At 44.0% G+C, this 27,996-nt stretch overlaps 1 protein-coding gene across 6 annotated transcripts; it reads left to right on the plus strand.

Annotated features, from left to right (window-relative positions):
- Nucleotides 1-27,982, plus strand: SEC24C (SEC24 homolog C, COPII coat complex component). 6 transcript variants are annotated; one of them, XM_029931945.1, is made up of 26 exons: nt 11-104; nt 295-546; nt 1,630-1,758; nt 1,858-2,057; nt 4,373-4,508; nt 15,130-15,305; nt 15,751-16,122; nt 16,412-16,548; nt 17,783-17,851; nt 19,177-19,288; nt 19,511-19,638; nt 20,804-20,942; nt 21,152-21,267; nt 21,428-21,552; nt 21,672-21,863; nt 22,074-22,167; nt 22,369-22,485; nt 23,732-23,902; nt 24,598-24,694; nt 24,797-24,942; nt 25,170-25,308; nt 25,449-25,567; nt 25,662-25,841; nt 26,086-26,277; nt 26,508-26,597; nt 26,754-27,982. In XM_029931945.1, exons 4-26 carry the CDS (start codon nt 1,886-1,888, stop codon nt 26,892-26,894), a joined length of 3,360 nt encoding a protein of 1,119 aa, XP_029787805.1. In that variant the 5' UTR covers nt 11-104; nt 295-546; nt 1,630-1,758; nt 1,858-1,885; the 3' UTR covers nt 26,895-27,982. The 6 variants fall into 6 exon arrangements, with proteins under 6 accessions (XP_029787803.1, XP_029787808.1, XP_029787807.1 ...); XM_029931944.1 differs by having other exon boundaries at nt 295-1,758; XM_029931943.1 differs by lacking the exons at nt 295-546; nt 1,630-1,758 and having other exon boundaries at nt 1-104.
- Nucleotides 27,983-27,996: the final 14 nt, after the last annotated feature.

Here is a 27,996-nt window from a genome sequence, read left to right on the forward strand (position 1 = left end):
GGGGGAGGAGCTTCCGGGGGCGACGCTCAGGCCCCCTCGGAACCGGAAGTTGGGCCTGGGATCCTTGACGTTAGGAACGAAGTCGAACCTGGATCTGGAGCCGGGTGAGGAGTGGCATCGGGAGGTTGGTGGGTAGGAGAGTATGGGAGAGGCCGGGGTACCACTGGTCTGATCGGGGTCCGGTCTGAGAAGGAAGGGAGGAGCCTGGGGGCGGGGCATGGGGAGAGACCCTCACCTCACGCATTCATAGTCCTGGATCGGTTCTAGACCCTCCCTTCTCTCCTCCCGGCCCAGATTCCGGCTCCCGCTTCCTGCCCCAAGCCTGTTGAAGGGCGCAAGACGCTCGATCTCCATGCTTAATGGACCAGCCCTCTCGTCGTGACCCGAGAAGCTGGCTTGGCTTCTTGGTTTTGATCCCCGGCGCTCCCAGCCTCCACAGCTCGACTACCTTCAGAGTTCTAGGAAGCTTGCCCCGCCCCCTGGGTTGTCACCCTCGGCTGTCTACCCAGAATGAAGTCAGACTTGAGCCTTACTCCAAACTCTTGGGTGTGAGATTATTTCCTGGCGAAGAAGCTCCTTTCCTCCGGTCCCCGCCCCCACACTGATTTAGGAAGATACAGGGGCTGGGGATTTTTGTCAGGTTTAGTGTTGTGACTTGTGCAAGGTTTAGGATTTGGAAGAACAGCTCCTGAGATGATTTTAAGATTAAAGAATTCTAGTCCAGGAGCAGCTCAGCTTTTCTACTATCAAGACGACCCTCTCTAGCAAATGGGAGAGGCCCATTGTTCCACTGCAGCAGCTGTGAACTCTCTTGCTTCCTGTGCCCCATCTGTCTATAGGGTAGTTGGAATGAGAAGGCTGTTCAGATGTGATCAGATAGTCTTGTTCTTGGAAGGTCCCGGGAAAGGCTCTCAAATTCATTCCTTTGTTGCTGGGAGAGATTGTCATAATTTTCGTGGTGGCCTAGATTCATGACAAACCTATAAGGAGAACAGAAACGGGATAGTTGGGAGAAGTACAGGGGATTTGGATACTCCAAATCTGCTTGAAGTCCCTCTGCTTGAAGGATAGGTGAATGATCTTTTTACATGAAATCTTTGTCATTGATCCTTGAACTGTTTTCCTTGGTTATTGTGAGAAGTTTTTGTGTCTGGCTTGCACTTACTGGAATCTAGTACCTTGCTAGAGTTTTTGGGTGTCCTTTGCATTTAATGATTTTTAACTCTTCAGTTTTCAAATCCATACATTCTTTTGGTGGGAAGACTGGGGATGGAGTAGCATTTGATTTATTGCAGTTTGGCCACAGAATTTAATTTCTCTAATCAATTACTCTAGAATTTGTCTTTTGAGGAGGAGGGAATTTAACTGATTTGTTTTGTATGTGTAGCCTGAGTGATCAAAAATGACTGGCACATTACAGGGTATTCAGTGTTTGTTGAGTGAATGGATGCTAGGGTGAACGAATGGAAAGTGGGAACATTGTTTCATTTACTTATAATATCACAGCAGTTCATCCGTGACAGGGCTCTTTGTGTGACTAGACACCAGAAATCATACCACTGGGGAATGGATGCTATTGCTCCATTCCACTGGGCCTATCTGAAGTTGAAATTTATACCCTCTTGGCAGTGACAAAGCATGGGGTTCACAGTAACGAATCCTTACTTTGAGGAGGTAATCTGGCTACTGGCTGGGGCAGAAAATTACAAAGATCCTGTGGTAGTATGGGAACAATTAGGCTGATAACTTCCTGATAAGGTCAGTTCTTTTTTTTATCTATACTTCTTACCCTAAATAGTTGCTTTCTCTTTAAGAAGTTGATTTTGACTAATATCTCTCTTCTCTCTCATCTATTAGGTGAGACCAAGTTTGGGATGCACTCATAATGAACGTCAACCAGTCAGCTCCACCTGTGCCACCATTTGGGCAGCCTCAGCCTGTCTACCCAGGGTATCATCAGTCCAGCTATGGTGGGCAACCAGAGTCCACAGCACCCCCAACTTCCTATGGAGCCTACAATGGCCCAGTACCAAGCTATCAGCAAACACCTCCCCCAGGTATGTTTCCAGATTTCCTTTGCGCATAGGAGGGGAATCAGCAGTGTTCAGATTGGGTGGTATTGCTTTACGGAAGCGGCCTAGAGAGGTGGGGTGACTGGGATTGAGGAACATGACTTTGGCTCTCAGTCACTGAGAACTCTGTGGGCAGCCTGCCTTTCCCTGTTTTTACATAAGATCTGTCTTAAGACGTCTAGTGGAAGGAGATCTTCCAGGTTCGGTGGCAGTTCACTTCCTTTGAGTATCATCCTGTATGTGCAGCCTCAACTGGCTGCTTTGTTCACAGCTGGATGGAAACGTTGTGGTCACAGCTCTTCAAGAGCCTGTGGCCAGGATTGAATATTTCCTGTTGACCCAAAGTCTCCTTGAAATCACTTGTTCTTCATGTATATTGATAATGCCTCTCATTGGATTAATGGTTCTATCTATAAATGACCCTGGGACATGGGGAACTAATTCAGGGGGAAAAAGTGTGGTGTTTCTGTGTCTAAATGTTAGTGGTTTTCATATCTTTCTGCTGATATCATTCTTTGCCTTTTCTTGAGTTTCCTCTGCTTAGATGCTCTGTAATATCAGGGCAATAAGAGAAGACTAATGTGGTGCTGCCTTGGGATCAGCGTTTGCCTTTTTCATTTTTTTTTAATAAAGATTTTTTTTTAATTTTTTTAATGTTTTTTTTTATTTTTGAGTGAGACAGATCATGAGAGGGGGAGGGGCAGAGAGAGAAGGAGACACAGAAATGGAAGCAGGCTCCAGGCTCTGAGCTAGCTGTCAGCACAGAGCCCAATGCGGGGCTCGAACCCACGAATGTGAGATTTGACCTGAGCCGAAGTCGGAGACTTAACCGACTGAGCCACCCAGGCGCCCCTTCATTGCCTTTTTCAAGAAGAGCAGCTGGTCTACAGATTGTCCATAAGGCTTTTTGGAAATTGGTTTACAGCATATCTTTGGTTAGGCTAGCAGAAGAGTTAAGAGTATGCCAAATGCTTTATGCACTATTTTTTAAGGTAATAAATTCCATACAAGGATATGGGAAAAAGAAGGCACGAAGATGGAATAGGTAAGATTTGGGAAATGAGTGAAATATTACAATTTTAATTATAATTTTGAGAAAGAATGTGTTAAGTGGTGAGATTAGGTCTCAGGTCTTTGGAAGAGCTTTATTCTGGGTTGAGACTTTGACTGGACAGAGTCCACCTCTGATCTGTTATGTCCTGGCTTATCAGGATGGAGTTTGGCATAGCCTCAACAGGAAGTTTTGTTATTGAAAGGAAAACTTAACTGGTTCTGTGGTGGCTAGTGGACAGGTTTAGATTAATTAACCTGTAGGCAGGTTCTAAATTGTCTAATCTCTATTGAGTAACAGAGCAAAAGAAAAACAATTGTTTGAACAGGGGTCAGCAACATTTCCAAAGTGATATGCCGAGTTACTAATTCCCTGCATTTCATGTGGGAAGGATGGTTGGGGATAGTAGTCAGAAAGGATGGTCGGGGGTAGGAGAAATAGCTTTGATGGCAGCTCTGATGAGCAGAAGTGGTTAGGTGCAGCTTTTGTAAAAACAAAGGTGGCAGCCCGAATGAGATGGTAAGTCAGCTGTCCTGACTGAACCACTGGGCAAAGTCTCCAACCTGTGACGCCACTTTCCGGAGCCGTGTGATACTGGGAGCGTCAACACTTAGAAGTGGATGGTTAGGAAAGAAGAATGTATGAAAAAGAAGTTGGCAGAATAGTATCCCTAACAGGAGCTTGTCTTTACAAACTAGTTCAGTGTATTGCGTGATCGCCTCTGTGCCACCTTTCTCATATGCTCACCCTTTCTCAGAGTTCTGGAGTAGAATCTTTTCCTTAAAAGAGTTGACTTTTTGGGACACCTGGCTGGCTCAGTCAGTGGAGTGTACAACTCTTGATCTTGGGATTGTGACTTTGAGTCCCATGTTGGGTGTAGAGATTACTTAAAAATAAAATCTTTTTTTTTTTTTAAAGAGTTTACTTTTTGTCTAGGGTAAGAGCATTAGACTGTCCTGGATTATGTGAGAGTGTATGGTGAAAACAGGAATCCTGTACAGTTTTGTGGCTCTGGTTACAGCTTCACCTAGAGTGTATCTGTCTAGGAGAATGGAGACTTTTTGACTGAGCATCCATGTTCAGAATCTGCTGTTGCTAGAGTTGCATGTTCACGGTATCCTTTTGATTGCAAAGCTGTGGTATTGGGCCAGTGAAGGTCTGAGCTTATTAATCCTTGCTTTATATTCCTTGCTCAGGGTGGAGAAGACAGTTATTTCCCAATTGCTTAGTTTCTGTCCTTTACCCTCAGGTGTGTCAAGAGCCCCACCTTCTTCAGAGGCACCTCCAGCTTCAACAGCACAGGCCCTTTGTGGCCAGGCTGCATATGGCCAATTTGGCCAAGGAGATGTACAGAACGGGCCAAGCTCCACTGTTCAGACGCAGAGGTATGTACTTGGGTCAACCTAAAATCGGTCTGATGAAACAAGAAGGATTAGGATGGATGAGCACCCATTTCCTTCTTTTTTTCTTGCCTTTCTCTTAGATCATTTATTTTCTTCCCTCTACTTTTTTAATATTTTTCCAGATAATGGGTGGTGCTGTTGTCTATTCCATAGATCATTAACTCATCTTAGTACCTGAGTTCTTTTGTATATTCTTTCTGTGAACCTGAGGTGTTTTTTTTGACATACATCTTCAATAATTGTTGCAGTTATACTTAGCCTACCCTAAGGGAAAAACAGGAAGAAGGGATCTCAGAATTATTTATGTCTCTTCTAACTTCTCCCTTTCCTCTGGATCGGGCAATTAGTAGGACTTACTGGGTGAGTTTGGGTGTGACCAGTTATGAAAAGAAAGATACTCAAAGAAAAACCACATACATGATAAAAACTTTGGTGGCTTATGACCCAGTAAACACCTTCCTTTGTATGGAAGTCCAGTAAGGGAAGGCAAGTCATCTCTGTTGGACTGTTGTTTGTTTCTTGGTAAACAAAGAATAAAAGATAATTGTGAGTAGGGTGTGTGGTAATGGAAGAGTCACTTTCTGACATTTTTATTGCATGTCCAGAATATACATTTGTAACATTGGATGTTAGCCTGGAGAAAGACTTGGGGAAGTGCTCCCTAATCTTGTGTGTTAGAAAACACTGAGAAACAGTATAAGAAATTTATTCACTCATTCATCCACTTAAAAATATTCATTTTGAATTATTATGTGTTGGATGTTGTTGTAGAGGTTGGAGATAAAGCAGTAAACAAAACAGACCAAATCTCTGCCCTGATGGAGTTTATAATCTATCTAGTGGAGTACACAGAGGATAATAAGTAGACAAATATAAATAAGAAATAAAACAGTAAGGATATAGAGAAGGTCTGGTTAGGAGGTAGGGAGCTGTTTTAAATACATTGGTCAGGAAAGCCTGTCTGAAGTGATATTTGAAACTTCTGTGAAATGACTAACAGAGCTATCCAAAGATCTGGGAGAGGAGTGTCTTGGATAGAGGAAGCAACAAGTGTAAAGGCCCTGATGGAGAAATTAGTTTTGGTGGGTGTGAGGAAGAGCAAGAAGGCCACCATGACTAGAGCAGAATGGAGTGTGGAGGAGATAAAGGAGAAATATAGTCAAGAGCCATATCATGGAGTGCTTTTGTAAGCCATAATAAGAAATGTAGATTCGATTTTAGTTGCAGTGAGAAGCCATTGGAGAGTTTTAAATTGGGAAGTAACACATTTACATTTATTTGTTTGTTCATTTATGCAATAGATCTTTTCACTGTAATATAAAACACATACAGAAAAACCTATACAAAACAAATATATGGCTTAGGCAATTATTATAAAGTAAACACCCTTGTAACTACAACCCAGATAAAGAAATAGAAAGAACTCTGCCACACACCCCAAAAGCCCCTTCCATGTGCCTCAATCCAATCATAACTCTCTCCTTATCTTCTTGAGTAATGATTAATTCTGACACTTATAGTAGCCACTTTGTTATGATTTAAAAATAGTTTACACCCAAATGGACATCCCTAGATACTACAGTTCAGTTTTGCCTGTTTAAAAAAACAATTTGATGTGTCTTTAAGTTGATAGGTTCCCATTCCTTCCTTCCTTCCTTCCCTCCTTCCTTCCTTCCTTCTTTATCTTTAAAAAAATTTTTTTTAATGTTTATTTCATTATTGAGATAGAGAGAAACATGAGTAGGAGAGGGGCAGAGAGAGAGGGAGACACAGATTCCGAAGCAAGCTCCAGGCTCTGAGCTAGCTGTCAGCACAGAGCCTGACGTGGGCCTTGAACCCACAAACCATGAGATCATGACCTGAGCCACCCAGGTGCCCCCCTCTCTCTCTTCTTTCTTTCTTTCTTTCTTTTTTCTTTCTTTCTTGTTGACTTATTTATTTATTTATTTATTTATTTAGAGAGAGAAAGAGAGAGCAAGTGAGGGAGGGGCAGAGAGAGAGATGGAGATAGAGAATCCCAAGACTTGGGGCTTGATCTCACAAATTGTGAGATCATGACTGAAGCCAAGGTCAAGAGTCTGATGCTTAACTTACTGAGCCACCAGGGACCCTCCCTCCCTCCATCTCTTTCTTTTCTTTCTATTTATCTGTTGAAGAACTGAAGCCAGTTGACTTGAAGAGTTTCTCACAGTCTGGATTCTCCTGGTGGCAAATTCATTTACAGTTTAACATATTCCTCTTCTCTCTCTATTCTCTGCAAATTGGCAGCTAGATCTGGAGACTTGTTTTCTTAATATCTTGTCTCTTTTTGTGTGATGTTAGCAGTTGTTGGAGCTTAATACATATGTATATATGTATATGAATTCATCAAAAGTATCAAAATGGTGATACTTTTGAATTCTTTTGTTTTTCATTTAATTGTTTGAATACTATTATAGACAGTTCTCCTCATGTGTTGTTTGGTTACCACTTGTATGGTTCACATAGGTTAAATTTGCTTCTTTACCTTTATTTCCAAGTTTATAAGGGAATGAATTTGTCCTCTGTTATCTACTAAAGATGACCTCTTCTTCTTTAATGTTATTTTGAATTTACAAATTGAAACATTTATTTATTTATTTATTTATTTAAAATGTTTATTCATTTTTGAGAGAGAGAGAGCATGAGCAGGGGAGGGGCATAGAGAGAAGGGGACCAACGATCCAAAGCAGGCTCCACGCTGACAACAGCCCTGTGCAAGCCCTGTGCCGGGCTTGGACTCATAAACCGTGAGATCATGACCTAAGCCGAAGTTGGATGCTTAACCAGCCGAGCTACCTAAATGCCCCTAAACATATATATTTTTAAAGCTTTTATTTATTTTGAAAGAGAGAGTAAGGAAGAGAGAGAATCTCAATCAGGCTCCATGCTGTCAGCATAGAGCCCGACATGGGTCTCTATCTCACAAAACATGACATGACCTGAGCCAAAATCAAGAGTGAGATGCTTAACCAACCGAGCCACTCTGAATTTAAACAAATTTGATGGATTTTGAGGCACCTGGGTAGTTCAGTTAGTTAAGCATCCAACTTCAGCTCAGGTCATGATATTGTGTTTGTGAGTTCTGCACTGGTGGCACAGAGCCTGCTTAGGATTCTCTTTCTTTCTCTCTCTCACTCTGCCCCTCTCTACACATGTTCTTTCTCTCTCTCTCTCTTATTCTCAAAATAAACTTAAAAAAAACCATACTTGATGGGTTTCAATCCACTGCAATTATCATCATCTTTGAAGTTTAGAGTGTTCCATCTTTGACCACTGGGAGTTCTTCAAGTTGACTCCTGAGTACTTTTGACATGATCCTAGTAGTCTTTGGGTATGATAAAATGTTTTAGGATTATCTTGTATATTTTAAGCCCCAAACCAGGAATTAGCCATTTTTTTCCAGGAAATCCTTTATTTTGTTGGTGATAAATGATATTTTATGGCTGTAATCTGTGCATTAGGCATGTTCATTGATTGGTCACTTTGGGCCTTTTCAGTAAGCCTGGCTAGGAAATCACATTTGTAATAGTGTTAGTATTGTCGTACTGAGACTGTTGTGTATAATAAGGGATAAAGTAAATGAGAAATTATGGCATATTTCAGTATTCTGATTCCATCATCCCCATAGCCTTGAGGAAAAGAAGAGATACAGATATAACAGAGAGGTTAAGTAAAGGCTCTGTAGTCTTGAATTTGAATTGGAAGTACAAATTGAAATATGTATATGTAGATATCTATAGATATGTAGATGTGTTTCCTAGCCAGGCTTACTGAAAAGGCCCAAAGTGACCAATCATTGAACATGCCTAATGCACAGATTACAGCCATAAAATATCATTTATCACCAACAAAATAAAGGATTTCCTGGAAAAAATGGCTAATTCCTGGTTTGGGGCTTAAAATATACAAGATAATCCTAAAACATTTTATCATACCCAAAGACTACTAGGGTCATGTCAAAAGTATTTAGGAGTCAACTTGAAGAACTCCCAGTGGTCAAAGATGGAACACTCTAAACTTCAATCACGATGATAATTGCAGTGGATTGAAACCCATCAAATATGTTTTTTTTAATTTATTTTGAGAATAAGAGAGAGAAAGAACATGTGATTACTAAAAACAGTATCTTTTTAAAATTTTGCCTATACCTTCCTCATTCTCTAATAATTTAAAAACACAACACACACACACACACACACACACACACACATATGTAATATATATTTTTAGAGAGTGTCAGTTGGGGAGAGGGACAAAGGGAGAGATAGAATCTTAAGCAGGCTCCACGCCCAGCACAGAGCCCAACATGGGGCTTGATCCCATGGCCCTGGGATCATTACCTGAGCTGAAATCAAGAGTTGGACGCTCAGGGTGCCTGGGTGGCTCAGTTGGTTAAGCCTCCTGACTTCGGCTCAGGTCAGATCGCACATTTGTGGGTTCAAGCCCTGCATCAGGCTCTGTGCTGACAGCTAACTCAGAGCCTGGAGCCTGCTTCTGGTTCTGTGTCCTTCTCTCTCTGCCCCTCCCCCTCTCATGCTCTGTCTCTCTCTGTATCAAAAATAAATAAAACATTAAAAAAAAAAAGAGTTGGACGCTCAACCAACTGAGCCACCCAGGTGCCCCTAAAAACATATATTTGTTTTAAAAAAGAGGTGACTTTGAGAGGTTGCTGGAGGGGTTGAGAGAGGCAGGATAAAAAAGAGGTGACTTTGATGGATTCAAGAAAACAGGTAGACAGTCCCTATTAGGAGGTTGTTGTAGTCAGGTGAGAGATGATTTTAGCTTCGTTTAGGTATTGGTAGAGGTAGTGAGAAAGAGATTTGGGATGGGTTTCACAGTTGAGTCGATAGGATTGGATATGAGTTAAGAGAGAAAGAATAATTCTGGGTGTTTCTTAACCTGCTGGCTTAAGCAACAGGGTAAATAATAGTGCTATTTATGGAGGAGAGGTATATTTGAGGAAGAGCAGATTTTGGGGTGAAATGAAGAGTTTTATTTTGAACATTATAGGTTTAAGAAAGTTTCTAGCTACCAATTAGAGATGTTGAATATGCAGGGGTATATACAGATCTGCAGGTGAGGAATGATGTAGGTACTACAGATAAAAATTTGGAAGTCTTCAGTATAGAGATATTATTTAATGCCATTAGACTAGATGAAATCACTCAGAAAGTGAGCACTGACAATAAAGAATAGAATTGAGAAATGAACCTTGAAGCTTTCCAGGATTTTAAAAGGAGGTCCGAGGAGGATCCCTCAAAAGACGATATGAAAGAGTGGTCGTGAAATAGGAGATTAGCCAGGAGAGTGTGGCTTCTTGAAACTAGGTGAAGAGAGTATTTCAGGAAGGTAAGAGTGTAATCAGCTGTTATGTACTGCTGGAAGATAGGATGCAGACTGAGAATTGACTGCTGTGTGTGGTAAAGTTTGGCATCATTCAAAATGTAGTTTCAGTGATATATGAAGACAGCTGTCTAGTTGGAGTGAGTCAAAGAGTTTCAACTGGGTAGTAGATTAATATAACCTAAAAAGCGTTCTGCTACAAACTTCTAGAAAGGAGAGAGGAAATAGCAAAAAAAAATGTTTTCAAGTGTATAATCAAGTTTAAAAGAAAGAAAGTAAAATCCTCAAGTACCAGAGACCAACTGGGAATTGCAAATCACAGTGGTAAGTTGACACTGTGGCTGCCTGTGGAGAGGGTGGGAATGATTGTTCTGAGAATGTGGGGACCTCAGTGTAAGGAGATATGGGGGGTGGGAGCAGAGTCCTTGGGCTTTTCTGAACTGAGGTTTGGACTTGAGATCTTGTTTAAAAAAATTTTTTTGGGGGCGCCTGGGTGGCTCAGTCGGTTAAGCGTCCGGCTTCGGCTCAGGTCATGATCTCACAGTTCGTGGGTTCGAGCCCCGCATCAGGCTCTGTGCTGACGGCTAGCTCAGAGCCTGGAGCCTGCTTTGGATTCTGTACCTCCCTCTCTCTCTGACTTTCCCCTGCTCACACTGTCCCTCTCTGTCTCTCAAAATAAATAAAAAAACATTAAAAAAATTTTTTTAATGTTTATTTAGTCTTGAGAGAGAGAGACAGAATTCGAGTTGGGGAGGGACAGAGAGAGGGAGACACAGAATTGAAGCAGGCTGAGCTGTCAGCACAGAGCCCGAAGCAGGGCTCAAATTCATGGACCATGAGATGACGACCTAAGGCGAAGTTGGACACTCAGCTGACTGAGCCACCCAGGTGTCCCTATTTCAAAACTTAAAAAAAAAAGTCATCTTGGGTGGTGATGTCATTGGAGTATCTTCTAGAAGCAAATGTGAAACAACCACACTCCCTCAACCCAGGCAGTAAAGGGTTCTCAGAGAGGGGGGAGAAAATTGATTAGATCAAACAGAGACTATTAAAAGAGAGCAAATAGACTAGTGCCTTGAAAGCACTAAGGGAATGTAATTGTCAATGTAGGATTATGTATCTGGCTAAGAGAGAGTACAAATACAGACATTTACAGATTGAGAGTTTACTATGTATCAACCTTGGTTGAGAAAACTATCAAGGGATAGAGTAAGGGAAAAAAGGAAAATGAAGCCAGAAAGAAGAATCTTTTTTTTTTTTAATATTTTGTCTTTATTTTATTTTGAGAGACAAAGACAGAGTGATCGGGGAGGGGTAGAGAGAGAGGGAGACACAAAATCTGAAGCAGGCTCCAGGCTCTGAGCTGTCAGCACAGAGCCTGATGTGGGGCTCGAACCCATGGACTGTGAGATCATAACCTGAGCCCAAGTCAGACACTTAACTGACTGAGCCACCCAGGCGCCCCAGAAAGAAGAATCTTTAAAGAGAAAGGGAATAGGAACTAAAGACATAGAGATAGAATATAGACCAATGCTTGTATAATGCTTGGCTAAAGAAGGGGTGAAAGCTTGAGGGAGGGCTGAGGTTTTAGGGCAATTTTAATCAATTGAAATTTTATTTTATTTTTAAAAAATTTTTTTTAATGTTTTATTTATTTCTGATACAGAGAGAGACAGAGCATGAGAGGGGGAGGGGCAGAGAGAGAAGGAGACACAGAACCGGAAGCAGGCTCCAGGCTCTGAGCTAGCTGTCAGCACAGAGCCTGACGCGGGGCTCGAACCCACGAACGTGAGATCTGACCTGAGCTGAAGCCGGAGGCTTAACCGACTGAGCCACCCAGGCACCCCCAATTGAAATTTTAAAAGCAACTTAATTGAGATATAATTTACATGTCATGTAGTTCACACATTTAAAGTGTACAATTCAGAGGCGCCTGGGTGGCTCAATTGGGTAGCTGTCTAACTCTTGATTTCAGCTCAGTTCACAGTTCGTGAGTTTGAGCCCCCACATCAGGCTATGCTTACAGTGTGGAGCCTGCTTGAGATTCTTTTTCTCCCTCTCTCTCTGCCCCTCTCTGCTCGTGCTCTCTCTCTCAAAAATAAATAAACATTAAAAAATAAAGTGTACCGTTGAATGGTTTTTAATATTTTCACAGACAATGTGCAGCCATCACAATTTAGAATATTTTCATCACCTAAAGAAGAAACACCGTATCCTTAAGCTCAGTAGCTGCTGTTATTTAGGTATTTCTTCAGTCCCCCACTCTCTTCAGCCATAAGCATCCATTACAGTAGTCTCCCTTTCTGCAATCCAGAAGCAGATGATCCTCCTTCTGACTTACTGTCAGAGGGTCAGTAGTAGCTGGACATGTGGTCACAGTGCTGACATCATTCACTTCAGTTCGTCTCCTCACTAGGGACTTCATCTCACATCATCACAAGTAGTGTGTACGATAAGATATTTTGAAAAAGAGAGGGAACATATTAAAAAGCTATTCAACCTCATAAATCATGAGAAGAGTACAAATCAGAAACCGTAACAAGATTCTACTATGTATCCATCAAAGTGCCCAAATTAAAAAGTCTGATAGTCCCAAATATTGCTGGACTATCAGAGTAACAGGAACTCTTATCCACTGGTGATCAGATGCAAATTAGAACAACTACTTTGGGAAAATAGCTTGGAATTATTTATTAAAATTAAAGATAACAGGGGCACCTGGGTGGCTCAGTTGGTTGAGTGTCTGACTTCAGCACAGGTCATGATCTCACAGTTCATGAGTTCAAGCCCTGCATTCGGCTTTCTGCTATCAACATGGAGGCTGCTTCGTATCCTGTCTCCCTCTTTCTCTGCACCTTCCTCACCCATTCTCTCTCTCCCTCTCTCTCTCTCAAAAATAAACATTAAAAAAAAAGGTATACATACTTGATGATTCAGCAATTCATTCATAGAAACATGCCTTAGAAAAATTCATGTATATATAAACAAGTATATGAGTGTTCCTAGCAACATTGTATATAATATGAAAACATTAGAAAACCTAAATAGTTACATTAAAATGCTTAAGTAAATCATGGCATATTTATTTAGTGGACTAACATTTAGTGATGAAAGGAAATGCTATATGCAATAGCATAGATGAATTTCATATTTATGGTTGAACAAAAGAAGCAAAACCCAAGGAGTATGTATGAAGTGATTCTGTTTACAAAAGTGTAAAACAGTGACAGAACTAACACCTAGGTGGCTCGGTTGGTTGAGCGTCTGACTCTTGATTTTGGCTCAGGTCATGTCTTGCTGTTCATGAGACTGAGCCCCACATCGGGCTCTGTTTTGACAGTGTGGAGCCTACTTAGGATTCTCTCCCTTTCTCTCCTTTTCCCCTGTTCATGCTCTCTCTCTCAAATAAAATAAACATTTTAAAAAAAGTGACAGAACTGAACTATGTTGTTTTAAAGACAAGGGAATGATTATTAGAAAGTTAGGAAAGTAGTTATCTCTGGGAGAAGAGAGAGGGCTGTGATGGGAAGAGGTACACTGGACCTTTGGTTGCTAATGTATTGTATTTCTTTTCTTTTCTTTTTTTTAATGTTTTATTTATTTTTGAGAGAGAGGGAGAGGCAGCTTGAGCAGGGGAGGGTCAGAGAGAGAGAGAGAGGGAGATACAGAATCTGAAGACAGGCCCCAGGCTCTGAGCTAGCTATCAGCACAGAGCCTGATGCAGGGCTCAAACCCACTAACTGTGAGATTATGACCTGAGCTGAAGCTGGACACTCAACCGACTGAGCCACCCAGGCCCCCCTGTATTCTATTTCTTGACTTGGTTTTTAGATACATTGGTATTTGTGTGATAATTATTCCACAGTACATTTTTGTTTTATAATTTTTTTTCTACTTATGCTACGTTTCATACTTAAATAGTAAAGTACATTGAACTAAGATCAGGTCTGGGCTCTAGTTCTAGCTTGGTTTGCCATTTATAGTCTTCATGTCTTTTCTACCTGCTGTGTCCTCATTTTGCCATGAGGATTAAATAAAATAAAGCACTTAGAGATGCCTTATAATTTGTAAAGCTACTTAGGATAAGGTGGCATTCTATTATTATTTGGGCATGTGATGGAGTAACTTTGGGTAGTTGATAGTATTATCCATATTAATGGAGTAGTAACCATGAAGTAAAATTACTCTGGCAAGGATTTATGGGTTTAGGCTATGGAGCTAACAGTGCGTTTGGTGCTACAGAAGACAAAAAATGCAGAGCCCAACAAGGAGGTAAGGGTTCAGTAGCATAACATTCAGGAAATAGTAGTTGAATGAACGAATGAATGAAAGAAAAGTGTTCAAACTACAAGACTAATAGGAACCAAACAAATATAATAAAGTGCAAGTTATTCAGTTCAGACAAAAAAGCAGGAAGGATAAATCAGAAAATCAGAATTTAAGTGTGACTATTGTTGTGAAGAGTTTGATTCATTCTTGAAATCCCATATAGAGCTTGTTGTGTATAATCTATGTTGTAAATTTCTGCAGTAATACCACCATAAAACACCATTGCAGTTAGGAGGTGATATGCAATGGTACTGAAATGATTTTGTATTTATATTTTAATGTGTCATCTGATACCATGGGAATGTCCAGTCTGGCTATCCCTGTAATGAGACCTTGCTCAATAAAACTGTCTAGAAGACTCTCTGGTTTGTGTCCTGTTTCTCTAGCCCCTTTCTGGTAGTGCTGGCATCTTTCTGATGAGTACAGAATGTCAAACTTGGATGACCTACTCTGCTCTTAACACCTTTAGCTAGGATAGAGTAATAAGCACTTTGGTTAAACAATCAAACTGCATCTGTTTGATCCTGCATTTATTAAGTGCCTGTTGTGTTAATGCTTCTGCACACTTTCCCTTTCAACCTACAAAACTGAGGTGGTTTTCAACAAAGGATTGAGTCAGAGGAGGTGATAATCTAACTAGTAGAATAAATAATATCTGATCTGAGGGTGCTTGGCATATGTTTGTGGAGTGAACCTAATGGAAAACAAGAATTTTCTATGAATAATCATAGTGTGGATCATCAGGAATGCAATATATCTACAAATATACAAAAGCACGAAGCCATAAAAGAGCCCAGGATGAAAGTAAGATGCTGTAGAATAATATAGTTTCCTGTATGATGTGGAGCTTCTCCCAATTTTGAAGGGTCTCCCAGCCTACTTGTTACCTCTGCCTTCTTTGTCTTTACAGGTTCCCTGGGTCTCAGCCATTTGGGTCAGTCCCGTTGGCCCCTGTGGTCAGTCAGCCAGCCGTGCTTCAGCCCTATGGCCCTCCCCCGACAAGTGCACAGGTGACTGCTCAGCTGGCGGGAATGCAGATCAGTGGTGCCGTGGCTCCAGCCCTTCCCCCTGTGGGGCTGGGCTATGGTAAGTATCAGTAACCCCAGGAATGTTACTTTCCCTTCGTTTTAACTATTTTTTTAAATGTTTATTTAGTTTTAATGGAGAGAGAGAGAGTGCACATGCATGAGGGAGGGGCAGACAGAGAGGGAGACACAGAGTCCAAAGCAGGTTCCAGGCTCCGAGCTGTCAGCACATAACCTAATGAGGGGCTTGAACTCACAAACCGTGAGATCATTACCTGAGCTGAAGTTGGACACTTAACTGACAGTCACCCAGGTGCTCCTACTTTCCCCTTCTTTTTAAAAGCATCAGACTCGGGGGTATACCTGAATCCCTTTTAGTTCTTGTGCTTCTGAGCGCCCACAGATAGGAATGGTCATTCCTGCCACTCTCATGTGGAAAAGGAGTGATTTACTAAACAAGAAGTCAAAATGACTAGGGTTTTGACTCTATCTCTTCTTCTTCTCAGGCCCACCAACATCACTGGCCTCAGCCTCAGGAAGTTTCCCCAACTCTGGTCTGTATGGCTCCTATCCTCAGGGCCAGGCTCCTCCCCTTAGCCAGGGCCAGGGTCATCTTGGGGCCCAGCCTTCCCAGCGATCTGCCCCACCACAGGCCTCCAGCTTCACATCCCCAGCTTCAGGGGTTCCTCGGATGCCTTCAATGACTGGTCCACTCCTGCCTGGACAGAGTTTTGGGGGGCCCTCTGTGAGCCAGCCCAACCATGTGTCCTCACCTCCTCCTCAAGCTCTGCCTCCTGGCACCCAGATGACTGGGCCCCCAGGACCACCACCGCCTATGCACTCCTCCCAGCAGCCAGGCTATCAGCTGCAACAAAATGGTAAGTTTTCCCCAAGGGTCTGTCCAGGAGCCAAAGGCTTCAACTATTCAGGTGTTTTTGTTTGTTTGTTTTTAGTATTGCTTGCTAAGCGGTGAACTAGATGGGTAGCTTCAGGGTATTATTACTAGGATGTAGGATTTATAAGACATTCTTCTTTTAGTTCAGATAGTGTGTTTCTCTGAATGGTCATTACTTTATAATTCTACACTTACAGGAGTCTAGTCGTTTCCCTGAGGCCTGAAGAAGACATCAGGGATATTGAATTTATCAACCTGTGCTTGTCTTTCAGGTTCCTTTGGACCAGTCCGGGGCCCTCAGCCCAATTATGGAAGTCCCTACCCAGGAGCATCCACTTTTGGCAGTCAGCCTGGGCCTCCTCAACCACTGCCTCCTAAGCGCCTGGATCCTGATGCCATCCCAAGTCCTGTAAGTAGATTCTTATCTGGTCCTAGGGAAGGAGTTTATGGCTGCCAGATAAGTGAATCAACCTAGATGAGATGTTTGCCTAGCGTTTTCTGATTAATTTTCCCTTTTCATTCATCTTCTGTTAGGGATAGAACCTAGATATAACTTATGACTCTTTGAACTGGAACCTGAGGCCCCAGAAGTCTTTTGGGAGCACTTCTACTCCATAGCTGGGCAGGGAAGGAAGTGAAGCCAAGAGTGATCCGTAGTGTCAGTAGAACTCTGGGTTGAGTACTGCCTGCTGTCACTATTGGACACAGCACAGTAACCTCTGCCCTTCGAGTAGTAGCTCGGTCCAGGTCTTGTCCTTTTAGAACTAGTAGAATAGCTGTCTTCTTAATGGGTAGAGCTGCTAGGAATTCTCTGATGGTAGGTGTTAAGAGAAGGAAAGCCTCATTGGTTTCTCTGTGCCCCCAGTTGGACAGTGTTTTAGGAGGAAATCTCCAGTACTTTTGTTGCATAGAATCCGGCTGTGTGGATGGGGAAAAGTGATCTACAGTTTATAAGGGCAGTGTAGGGAAGCTGGTTCTCCAGGAAGGGGGTGAATCTCACTCGTAGAGCCATCATCAGAATCTTCAGGCCTTCCTTATCCTACTTGGAATAGCGGCTGGGACGGTACCCCCAAGTGGGGGCTACTTTATAGTTCTGTCTGCAACATTTGCTATGTCAGTTACCTCACCATGCTTAGCCATTGTCATATTCCATTCTGTTCTCTTCCCTTTCCCTTTGGGGATTACCATGGTGAAGGACCCTTTTGGCTAAGAGGGACCCTAGAGGATTAAGCAGCCTCTCCATTTCCCCTCCTTCAGGGAGAAGGAGAGTCTGGTTGGATGAGGAAAGGCTTCTTTAAGTATAAGCACAGTCCTTAGAATGGGAGGTTTAGCCTTTTGGAGGGAACATCCCTCTTCTTCCTTCTTAAGATTTTTCCCATTCAGCCTCTCTCTGTAAAACCCCTGCTTGCTTCCTATTTGCCCCTTTATCTTTTGACATCATAGTCTGAGCCATTAAAGCCTCTGTGTTGGGCCAGAGAGCCCTGGAATTTCTGACCTAGAGGGGGCCGGATTTCAGCAGTATGAGCTGGGCTCCAGCTATTCATGTCTAATTCTTCAGGGTCGAGAGAAGTAACATCTGCTTCTTGTTCTTTTGTCTCCCTCCCTGTATTCCCCTGCTGCCTTTATTATTAAAACACTAAAAGCAACTCAATGAGCTGCCTCCTCAGCAGAAAACCAGGCACAGAATAGACCCTGATGCCATTCCTAGTCCAGTAAGTGCAGGGGGTGGTGTGTGTGTGCGTGTCATCCCTGTGTTAATGCCACTCATGCATGCCTGTGACCTCATCTTCACCTCATCCACCATGTCCATCCCTCTCCACCCTCTTCCCTTAGTCCTTCTAGACCCTCGCTTTTACAAACCAGAAGGATGTGCATGTCTCAAGTCATCATGTAATGAAGTAACAAGCTGTTGGCAGTGCCTTGAGTAGGGGGTGGTAGAAGATCAGGCTGTAAGGTGGCATGTTAAGCTTTGGTTTTAGTTCTGCTGGATCCTCCAGCAGCCTGCATGTGACATTTGAAGGAACAGGACAAAGTTGAGTGGTAGGTCACTCCTCTTTGGGACTGATATGTCTACAGCTTGTGGAGAAACTTTGGGTAGGTGACTACTAACGTACCAGTTTGCGATATTGGCATTTCTCACAGGGGAAGAGACTGCTGGTTTGGGAAAGTGTGGGCCACTTTCTCATCTGGAGAGTCTGTTTGACTCTGATATATTTCTAAGCTTCAACTCTTTCTCCTATATAATATGAAGTCTTATTCTCCCTTTACTTTTTCTGGTTTTACCAAACCATCTTGAAGTAACTGACCAAAGGTCATCAGCCTACACAAAGATCTGATTACCAGCTTTGCAAAATCTTTTTTTTTTTCTTTTCTTCACTGGATCTGTCAAAATGTGGGGGACTGAGGATTTGGCTTGTAAGGATTGGGTACTTAATCCTCTTCTTCCATATTTACACACGGATGCTTACCTGAAAATAAGGCAGCATCTGTTTCCTCACCTTACCTGGTCATTTCTGTTTAATCTTCTCCTCACCCTGTCCCTTCTACTTTCATTGAGTGTAGAGTCATTCCAGGTAGATTTCATTTTTACATGGTTATCGTTGTCTGTTTTCCTGCTCTGACTCAGAATGTGTCTTGATGAGAGGAGCGGGCGGGGAAGGGGGGTGGGTATGGTGTTAATGGGGTAGGGAAGTGAAATCTGATCATGTTTGAAGGTTTGTGATGAGAGCTGGAGCTTTCCTGGAGTGGGGGGGAGTAATGGGGTGGTCATCACTGATTGGGGGTCAGGGCAATTCATAAAGAAGCCCATTACAGTGTTGCCTGTCCAGCATTTTGCTACTGATTGTAGAGTGGAAGATTGATTGGCATTGTAGCATTTAATGTGATCTCCAGAAGGAGAGCAGGCCTGGTGCATGAGGTGTCCTTTGCAAATTACTAGTTTCTTTGAAGTGGCTCTAGTCTTTCTTCCTCCTGACTCTCTAGGACCTGATACTTCCCTTTCTTGTGTCACCTCACTCATTTCACTTCTTCCCTACAGATTCAAGTTATTGAGGATGATAGGAACAACCGGGGTTCAGAGCCATTTGTTACTGGAGTACGGGGCCAGGTGCCACCCTTAGTCACCACTAACTTCCTGGTGAAAGACCAAGGTAAGAAGGGTATTAATTCCTTCCTGGGAGGGCCTTGTTTCCAAGATTATCAGCTTATGGATAGGGCTTTTGTTGGTCTGTTTAATCAGAGACCAGTCCCTCTAGGGGAAAAGCTGCCATCAGCTCGAGCATGTGTCGGCGTGATGAGGTGGATCAGCAATGGAGAGCTGGTGTCTAGAAGGATTCTGTGATCTGACTCAGGTTTTCTGCCTCCTTCTTCAGGGAATGCAAGTCCCCGATACATCCGATGCACATCCTATAATATCCCTTGCACATCTGACATGGCTAAGCAGGCCCAGGTGCCCCTAGCAGCTGTCATCAAGCCACTGGCAAGGCTGCCACCAGAAGAGGTAAGTCAGGGAAGGGACTGGAGTATAATAAAAGGGAGGAAGAGAGGAGGGTGGAAAAGAAAGAGGGGGAGTAAGACATCTTCCTAAAAGTGATTCTAGCAGTCACAATAGAAGAAGTCCTGGTTGTGCAGGAAGGAAGAGTATCTTCAATAGCTTTCTACCCAAGGGCCCATGCCTGTTGGGTGCGGTTGGGATGAGAGTAAAAGCCCAAGAAATTGTTGAGTGGGAGCATGGTCCATATGGGAAACAAATTATGAAAAAAGGCAGGGCCAACTTCTAGGGGAGGAGACAGCTGCATGCAGAAGCCTCATGGTCATCTCCAGATGATTACAGGTACATCATTCTATTTTTCTTCTATCCTGTCCTAGCATCCTGGGTAAGTTAGGGAATGTTAGGGCAGCATATGAGAAATAAAGGTAGATTAGGGTCGAATAGTCCTTCTCGTACCTGGCTTGGGCCCTGATTTTTCACCTCAATACCTGAAATCAGCAAGAAAAGAGAGAGAGAACTTGTCAGCTGCTCTGCCAGGATGTGGCAGGAAAGCCTGTTTATGCCTGGTTTACTGAATTTAGAATGGATTTCTCTGTAACAGGCTTGCTTTACATCTTCCTTCTCTGTCTTGCTCTGTGGTTTTCTCTTTCTCTTTGGATCTCAGTGGGGATGGTTAGACACTTAACTGCTGGTCTCTTATCTGTAGGATGGCATCTACCTGGCACACTGGTAGATGTCACATATCCAGGGATGGGGAGGATCAGTGTCATAAATACTTGGTTGGGAAAGGAAGCAGAGTCAAGATCCCTAGGGCAAGAATGAAGAGAATTGAAGATAGGGCCAGAAACGAGAATCCTAGATAATCTTTGGCTTTCTCCTTATATGCTTATAGTAGCCCCTGATTTGTTAGGGCCACTTTCACAGATCTCTTTCAAGAAGGGGAATTCTGGAGATGAGGAGTAAGAAGAGGGAACTATAGAATTTGGACTCTTAGGGACATTCCTGTGCCCAGTACCCTCATCGTTGTCTTCATTCCCCTTCATGTATTCCCTCCTCAGGCAAGGCATCTCAGCCATGCCCTTCTCCCCTCCAGGTTGTTGTTCTTCATCTGTTGCCACATGTCTCAACCCACTGTAGCTTTCCTCTGTCTGAGCCCCTCCCCTTTGCTCCTTAGGCTTCACCGTATGTCGTGGACCATGGGGAATCTGGCCCTTTGCGCTGCAATCGCTGCAAAGCATATATGTGCCCCTTCATGCAATTCATTGAGGGAGGGAGGCGCTTCCAGTGCTGCTTTTGCAGTTGTATCAATGATGGTATGTTCACAGAGGCTGGGACTGGGGGGATGTTCTGAATTGCATCTTCATTATTTTCTGACTAGTTAGATAGGTATGGTTCCATTATTCAGGAACTGTGGAAGTAGGGCACATTTGGGGATGTGGGGTGGTGGAGTCAGCTCAGCCAGTGCCAGACTACTAAGACTGAGAGTGGACATTTGGGTAATATTCTGTCATATTCCCTCCAGTTCCCCCCCAGTATTTTCAACATCTGGATCATACCGGCAAACGTGTGGATGCTTATGATCGTCCGGAGCTATCTTTGGGCTCTTATGAATTCTTGGCCACTGTAGATTACTGCAAGGTAAGGGAAAGTAGCATGGGGAGGAGAAGTGGGTGGAAGACAGACAGTTAAGAATTGCTGTGTTCATTTTCCTCACCCTTTCATTGTCCCCTCTGATGTTGACTTCTCTCTAGCCTGCTTACCAATGCCCCTCTCTCCCCAACATTTCCTTCCTTTGCAGAACAATAAGTTTCCCAGCCCTCCTGCCTTTATCTTCATGATTGACGTCTCTTACAATGCCATCAGAAGTGGTCTTGTTAGGCTCCTCTGTGAGGAGCTCAAGTCACTGTTAGACTTTCTACCTAGGTGAGACTTACAGAGTCAAGGTGCTTCTTTTGGATAATCACTGGGGTGGGGATGGGTTCTGGGTTGACTCACTGGGTAGAGAAGGTGGCAAATATGGGTAATGATGTTACTTTCTACAGGGAGGGCGGAACAGAAGAGTCAGCAGTCCGCGTTGGCTTTGTCACCTATAATAAGGTGCTCCATTTCTACAATGTGAAGAGCTCATTGGCCCAGCCACAGATGATGGTTGTATCTGATGTGGCTGACATGTTTGTGCCACTGCTGGATGGCTTCCTGGTCAATGTCAGTGAGTCTCGGGCAGTCATCACCAGGTAAGAGCCAGAGTGTTGAGGTAAAGTGGGAGTGGGCTGGATATAATCAGGGAAAGCAGATAGTCGAGCAGAGGGGTCAGCAGATGGATGGGGACTGTGCCTCAGGAGTTTTCAGTTGGGGGAGCGGCACACGATTCTTCAGTGAATTGAGGACTAAGCAGTTGAATCTGGATAGTAATTTTGATTGCCTCCCATCACCTATCTTTTCAGCTTATTGGACCAGATTCCTGAAATGTTTGCAGACACAAGAGAGACAGAGACAGTGTTTGCCCCAGTTATCCAGGCTGGGATGGAGGCCCTAAAGGTAAGGCTAGAACCCTTGCAACTTCTCTGTTTCACTTTCCTATGACCATCTTACTCCCTGGGATATTTCGTTAGTGATTGATGACTGCCCATTGAGTCAGCATATCTGACATAATTGGCACCAAATAAATGATGAGGGAAGGGATGAATGAATAAGAGCTGAATAAAGGAAAGAATGAACAAGTAGTCCTCTCTTTCCTAGGCTGCTGAGTGTGCAGGGAAGCTGTTTCTGTTCCACACCTCCCTGCCCATTGCAGAGGCCCCAGGGAAACTGAAGAACAGAGACGACAGGAAGTTGATCAACACAGACAAGGAGAAGGTGTGGGATTGGGAGATGGGGGGAGAACTTTGCATTATAGAGGAAGGTGGTGACTCTTCATAATGCAGTACTCTTTTTTTTTTTTAATGTTTATTTATTTTTGAGAGAGACAGAGTGTAAGCATGAGAGGGGGAGGGGCAGAGAGAGAGGGAGACAGAGGATCTGAAGTGGGCTCTGTGATGACAGCGGTGATCTCTGTGCAGGGCTCAAACTCACAAACCATGAGATCATGACCTGAGCTGAACTAAGCCACCCAGGTGCCCCCACAATGCAATACTTTTTTTTTTTTTAAGTTTATTTTTGAGAGAGGGAGAGAGAGACAGAACATGAGCAGGGGAGGGACAGAGAGAGGGAGACACAGAATCTGAAGCAGGCTCCAGGCTCTGAGCTGCCTGACGTGGGGCTTGAACCCACGAACTGTGAGATCATAACCTGAGCCAAAGTCCAACGTTTAACTGACTGAGCCACCCAAGCACCCCCACAATGCAATACTCTTAACTTTCTTGAGGGGTACTGGGACACGACACTCTCCCTTTGCACATGTCAGGTCCATGGCTGCCAGTCTTCTCCAGTGCTCCCACACCTCTCTATCCTATCTCATCCCAAAGTGTTCAATAGATTCTTCTTTTTTTTTAATGTTTGTTTATTTTTGAGAGAAAGAGGGAGGCAGAGTGTGAGTGGAGAAGGGGCAGAGAGAGGGAGACACTAAATGTGAAGCAGGCTCTTGGCTCTGAGCTGTCAGCACAGAGCCTGACATGGAATGCGAACTCATGAACCATAAGATCATGACCTGAGCCAAAGTCGGACGCTCAACTGATTGAGCTATTCAGGTGCCCCTTGATAGATTCTTCTTTTTATTTATCCTATTCTATTTTATTTATTTATTTATTTATTTTTATCTTTGAGAGAGAGAGACACATGGAGTGTGAGTGGGGGAGGGTCAGAGAGAGGGAGACACAGAATGTGAAGCAGGTTCCAGGCTCTGAGCTGTCAGCACAGAGCCTGATGCAGGGCTCGAACCCACGAACTATGAGATCATGACTTGAGCTGAAGTCGGCCGCTTAACCGACTGAGCCACCCAGGCGCCCCTAGACTCTTCTTTTTAAAAGCATGTTCTACTACTATTGCAAATGCTTATGAGGTAGTTCTTAAATCTTACGTATATTTGAATATACTGTATCAAATATACAGTTTTCAAATAGGGTAGAGCTGAGATATTCGAATGTTTTCTCCTATTCCTCCCCAGACTCTGTTCCAGCCTCAGACAGGTGCCTATCAGACCCTGGCCAAAGAGTGTGTGGCCCAAGGCTGCTGTGTAGACCTCTTCCTCTTCCCTAACCAGTATGTGGATGTGGCCACACTCTCTGTTGTACCCCAGCTCACTGGTGGCTCTGTCTACAAATATGCTTGCTTTCAGGTAGGGCATGGGACTCTGGGTGGCAGGTGGAAGCAGGACAGAGAATGTCTGCCTATGTGTGGAGCAGCTCTTTAGCTGCTGACTCATGAATAGGAGTACTGTTGGAGGAGAAGATCCCATAATCTAAAGAAGAGTCACAGGGTAGTGGTTAGGAGCATGGGGCTTGGAATCAGTGTTGGGTTGTTATTCTGGCCCTCTGGCCCTCTGAGAATACTATATAACCTAGGAGAAGTTATTGTTTCTTTGTTTCTTCATCTGTAAAATGGGATTTCCATCCCCCCCCCCCCTTTTTTTTTCTGAGAGATAGAGAGGCAAATGGAGAAGGAGAGAGAGAATCCCAAGCAGGTTCCATGTCCAGCGTGGAGCCTGACACAGGGGTCAATCCCACGACTGTGAGGTCAAACCCAAGCCAAAATCAAGAGTCGAACCATCAACCGACTGAGCCACTCAGGTGCCCCTGTAAAATGGGATTTTTAATACTTAAGATTTGTTATCAGGAATAAATAATTATATGTTAAATACTTAGTGTGGTACTTGGCATTTAGCAAATGCTTAAAAGCTATCATTATTGTTAACATCATTATCATCGTCACTGTTATTATGATTCAGGAGCTTGTAGAGTAGAGGGGATGTAGGGAGATAATTTGTAGGATGTTATGTAGTCACTGATGCGACTTTGGGCCTGGGGGCTGCAGGTGGAGAATGACCAGGAACGGTTCCTGAGTGACCTGCGTCGGGACGTACAGAAGGTTGTTGGCTTTGATGCAGTGATGCGTGTTCGGACAAGCACTGGTCAGTCCTGGTTGGAGAAGAGCTGGTTGGGGGCTAAATCTGGGAGGGAGGCAAGTGGCATCTGTCTTATCTATAGCCCTGACCCTATCCATGTGGCTTCAGGTATCCGTGCTGTAGATTTCTTTGGGGCTTTCTACATGAGCAACACAACAGATGTAGAGCTGGCTGGGCTGGATGGGGACAAAACGGTGACTGTGGAGTTCAAGCATGATGATCGGCTCAATGAAGAGAGTGGAGCCCTCCTGCAGGTAGCAAGCAGGAGGCAGGGGTCGGGGAGGAACTGTCAAATACCATTGTACTGGATATAAATAAGCTGTGGGGAAGAGGGGAAGAGGTGGGTGAAGCAGACTAGAAGAGCCTGGGGTAAGGGGTGGCTCATGTCTTTCCTGTAGCTTATTAATACAGCAAAGGAGCAGATTTTCAGAGGGCTTTGGTGAGGCAAAAGTAAGAGTGCTCCTTTTCTCCCTTCCCCTAGTGTGCCCTGCTCTACACCAGCTGTGCAGGGCAGCGACGGCTCCGCATCCACAACCTGGCCCTGAACTGCTGCACCCAGCTGGCTGATCTGTATCGAAACTGTGAGACTGACACACTCATCAACTACATGGCCAAGTTTGGTGAGGGTAGAGGCAGGGTGAGGGGGGATTGGGGCTGAGAGAAAGGTGGTTGTTGGTGATTCAGCATTCCCAGGTAGGTGTGATGGGAAAGCAATGTGATGGGGTGGCTAGTGACTGTGCTGTCTCCCTTTCCCATCCAGCATACCGGGGGGTCCTAAATAGCCCTGTGAAGACTGTTCGTGACACTCTTATCACTCAGTGTGCCCAGATCCTGGCCTGTTACAGAAAGAACTGTGCCAGCCCCTCCTCTGCAGGACAGGTGGGACAGCATGTTGGAGGAGTTGTTGGGACAAATTTTTGCATTTGGGAGAGATTTCTCATAATCATTAACTTTACTTTGATAACTGCTGCAGTTGATCCTTCCTGAGTGCATGAAGCTACTCCCAGTTTATCTGAACTGTGTGTTGAAGAGTGATGTCCTGCAGCCTGGAGCTGAAGTCTCTACCGATGACCGTGCCTATGTCCGACAGCTGGTTACCTCCATGGATGTGGCTGAGACCAATGTCTTCTTTTATCCTCGGCTCCTACCATTGGTGCGACTAAGGGCTAGGGTGTGAGACACTGCACTGAGAAAGGGGCATCATAGAAGGAAGGGAAGGGTTAAAAGTATCTGTGATTGACACTAGTGATTTGTTTCTAACCTACATTATGTGATATAATTTTCACAATGAGAGAGTTACTGATTTAGCTTTCTGAAATTTCATGTGTGTGTGGTGGGGGGCAAACCTGTCTTATGATCCTTGGTAAATAACCTTTTGCCCCCTTCCTTTTGTCTAGACAAAGTCTCCCATTGAGAGTACCACTGAACCACCAGCAGTTCGAGCATCTGAAGAGCGTCTGAGCAATGGGGATATATATTTGCTGGAGAATGGGCTCAACCTCTTCCTGTGGGTGGGAGCAAGTGTCCAGCAGGGTGTTGTCCAGAGCCTCTTCAGTGTCTCCTCCTTCAGTCAGATCACCAGTGGCTTGGTGAGGGCAGGAAGTCAAAGGGAATATGGGTGTGGAAATGCATTTTGTGATATAAGGGGGAATCAGTAAAGTTTGGGTGCTAGTCCCCTTTAATAGCTGGGAATCCTTGGAGAGGAGGGACGGCGCTGTCATTCCGATGCTTGTTATAGATAATGCATAAATCTTTGCTGCTCCATTTTGCCTCAGCTCAGAGAATCTTACCATAAGGATAAATGAATTTTGTGTTGCAGAGTGTTCTGCCAATTCTGGATAATCCACTGTCCAAGAAGGTGCGGGCCCTCATTGACAGCTTAAGGGCACAGAGGTCACGGTACATGAAGGTAACACTGATCTAAACTCTGGATTTCTTAGTTTGTTAAGGCCTCCCCTGGAATAGGGGGGAGGGGGAGTTGGGGAGCAAGTGATTGGATAATGGGATTTTAGGGCATGTTTAATTCCTTTTGGTCCTGCCTCATGACCCTGTCTTCTGGCCATAGCTTATCGTGGTGAAACAGGAGGACAAGCTGGAGATGCTGTTCAAGCACTTCCTGGTGGAAGACAAGAGCTTGAGTGGGGGAGCATCCTATGTGGACTTTCTCTGTCATATGCACAAGGAAATTCGGCAGCTACTGAGCTAGAGCAAGTGGGTAAAGGGCATAGGGTCCCAGGCCAGCTTCCAGAAAGTACCCCAGGATGGCAGAGAATTTGGAACAGTTCCATTATATTATAAGTCATGTAAGCTGACCTCAATCTCTTTGGGGGGAGGGGGAGGTATAAGGAGACACCTTTATGGGATCAAGTATCCTACCATTCTGTCATGTCCTGCTGATGGAAGGTGCCCCTATCCCCTCAATTTACCCTCCTTTTCCTGCTAATCCTGTCATAATGAATGTAGTTTCTCAGTTCACTGTATATGATTCGGTATTGGGGGATTTGGAGGCACCCAGACTCTGGCAATATTATGTATCCCCTTAGACCAGCCTCCAAGAAGAGAGAGGCAGGCAGGAAGGAGTGGGAATCCCAGGGTTACTATGCAGGGGTGGGTAGGGGCTAATTCAGCTCAGTGTCATCAAAAACTTCCTATATTAGGGATGAAACATACAGGTACACAAGAGCTGGGGTACAGACCATAGATGGTGGAGAGAAAAGTGGCTGGTCAACCCTTGGGCCTGGAAGTCAGCAGCCAAGTCAAAGTTACAGAGAGTGGTTGATTAGCTCTTCTCTCTCCTGCAATGATTGGTGATCACTAAGTGGAGAGAGGCACATTGTCAGAGATGAATGAGCCTGGGAAATGAGTTGCAAAGAATATTAAGACCTGGGAGAGGTAACAGCATCTTTCCCAGCTGGAGAGGCTCCAACATTGGATGGTTCTGCAGGAAACCTGGTCATCAATTTGCAATACCTCACAGAGCCAGCCCCATCCACTCTGAGCTTCCACTGGAAACACAGCTTCTCCAAGGTGGGAGTTGTTGAGGGGAGAGGCAGAGGTGGCTGGAGCTCTGTTCTCTCCTCGGACACCACTCAAGCTCTGGTATTGACAGAGTGGCCGACCGTTATCTTCCAATCTGTACTGGCTGGGGCAGGACAAGGGCTAGGCTTGATGGTGGCCAGGCTTGCCTGCTCCCACCTGGGATGCCCCTGCTCTGGACCTCTCATTTCTCTTGGTTTATTTTTCAATGCATCTTTAATTTGTAAAGAAATAAAATAAATTAAGATGTAACAATTAGCCTCATTTTTACT

The sequence above is a fragment of the Suricata suricatta genome, chromosome 2, assembly GCF_006229205.1.
Source record: "Suricata suricatta isolate VVHF042 chromosome 2, meerkat_22Aug2017_6uvM2_HiC, whole genome shotgun sequence".
Lineage (NCBI taxonomy): Eukaryota > Metazoa > Chordata > Mammalia > Carnivora > Herpestidae > Suricata > Suricata suricatta.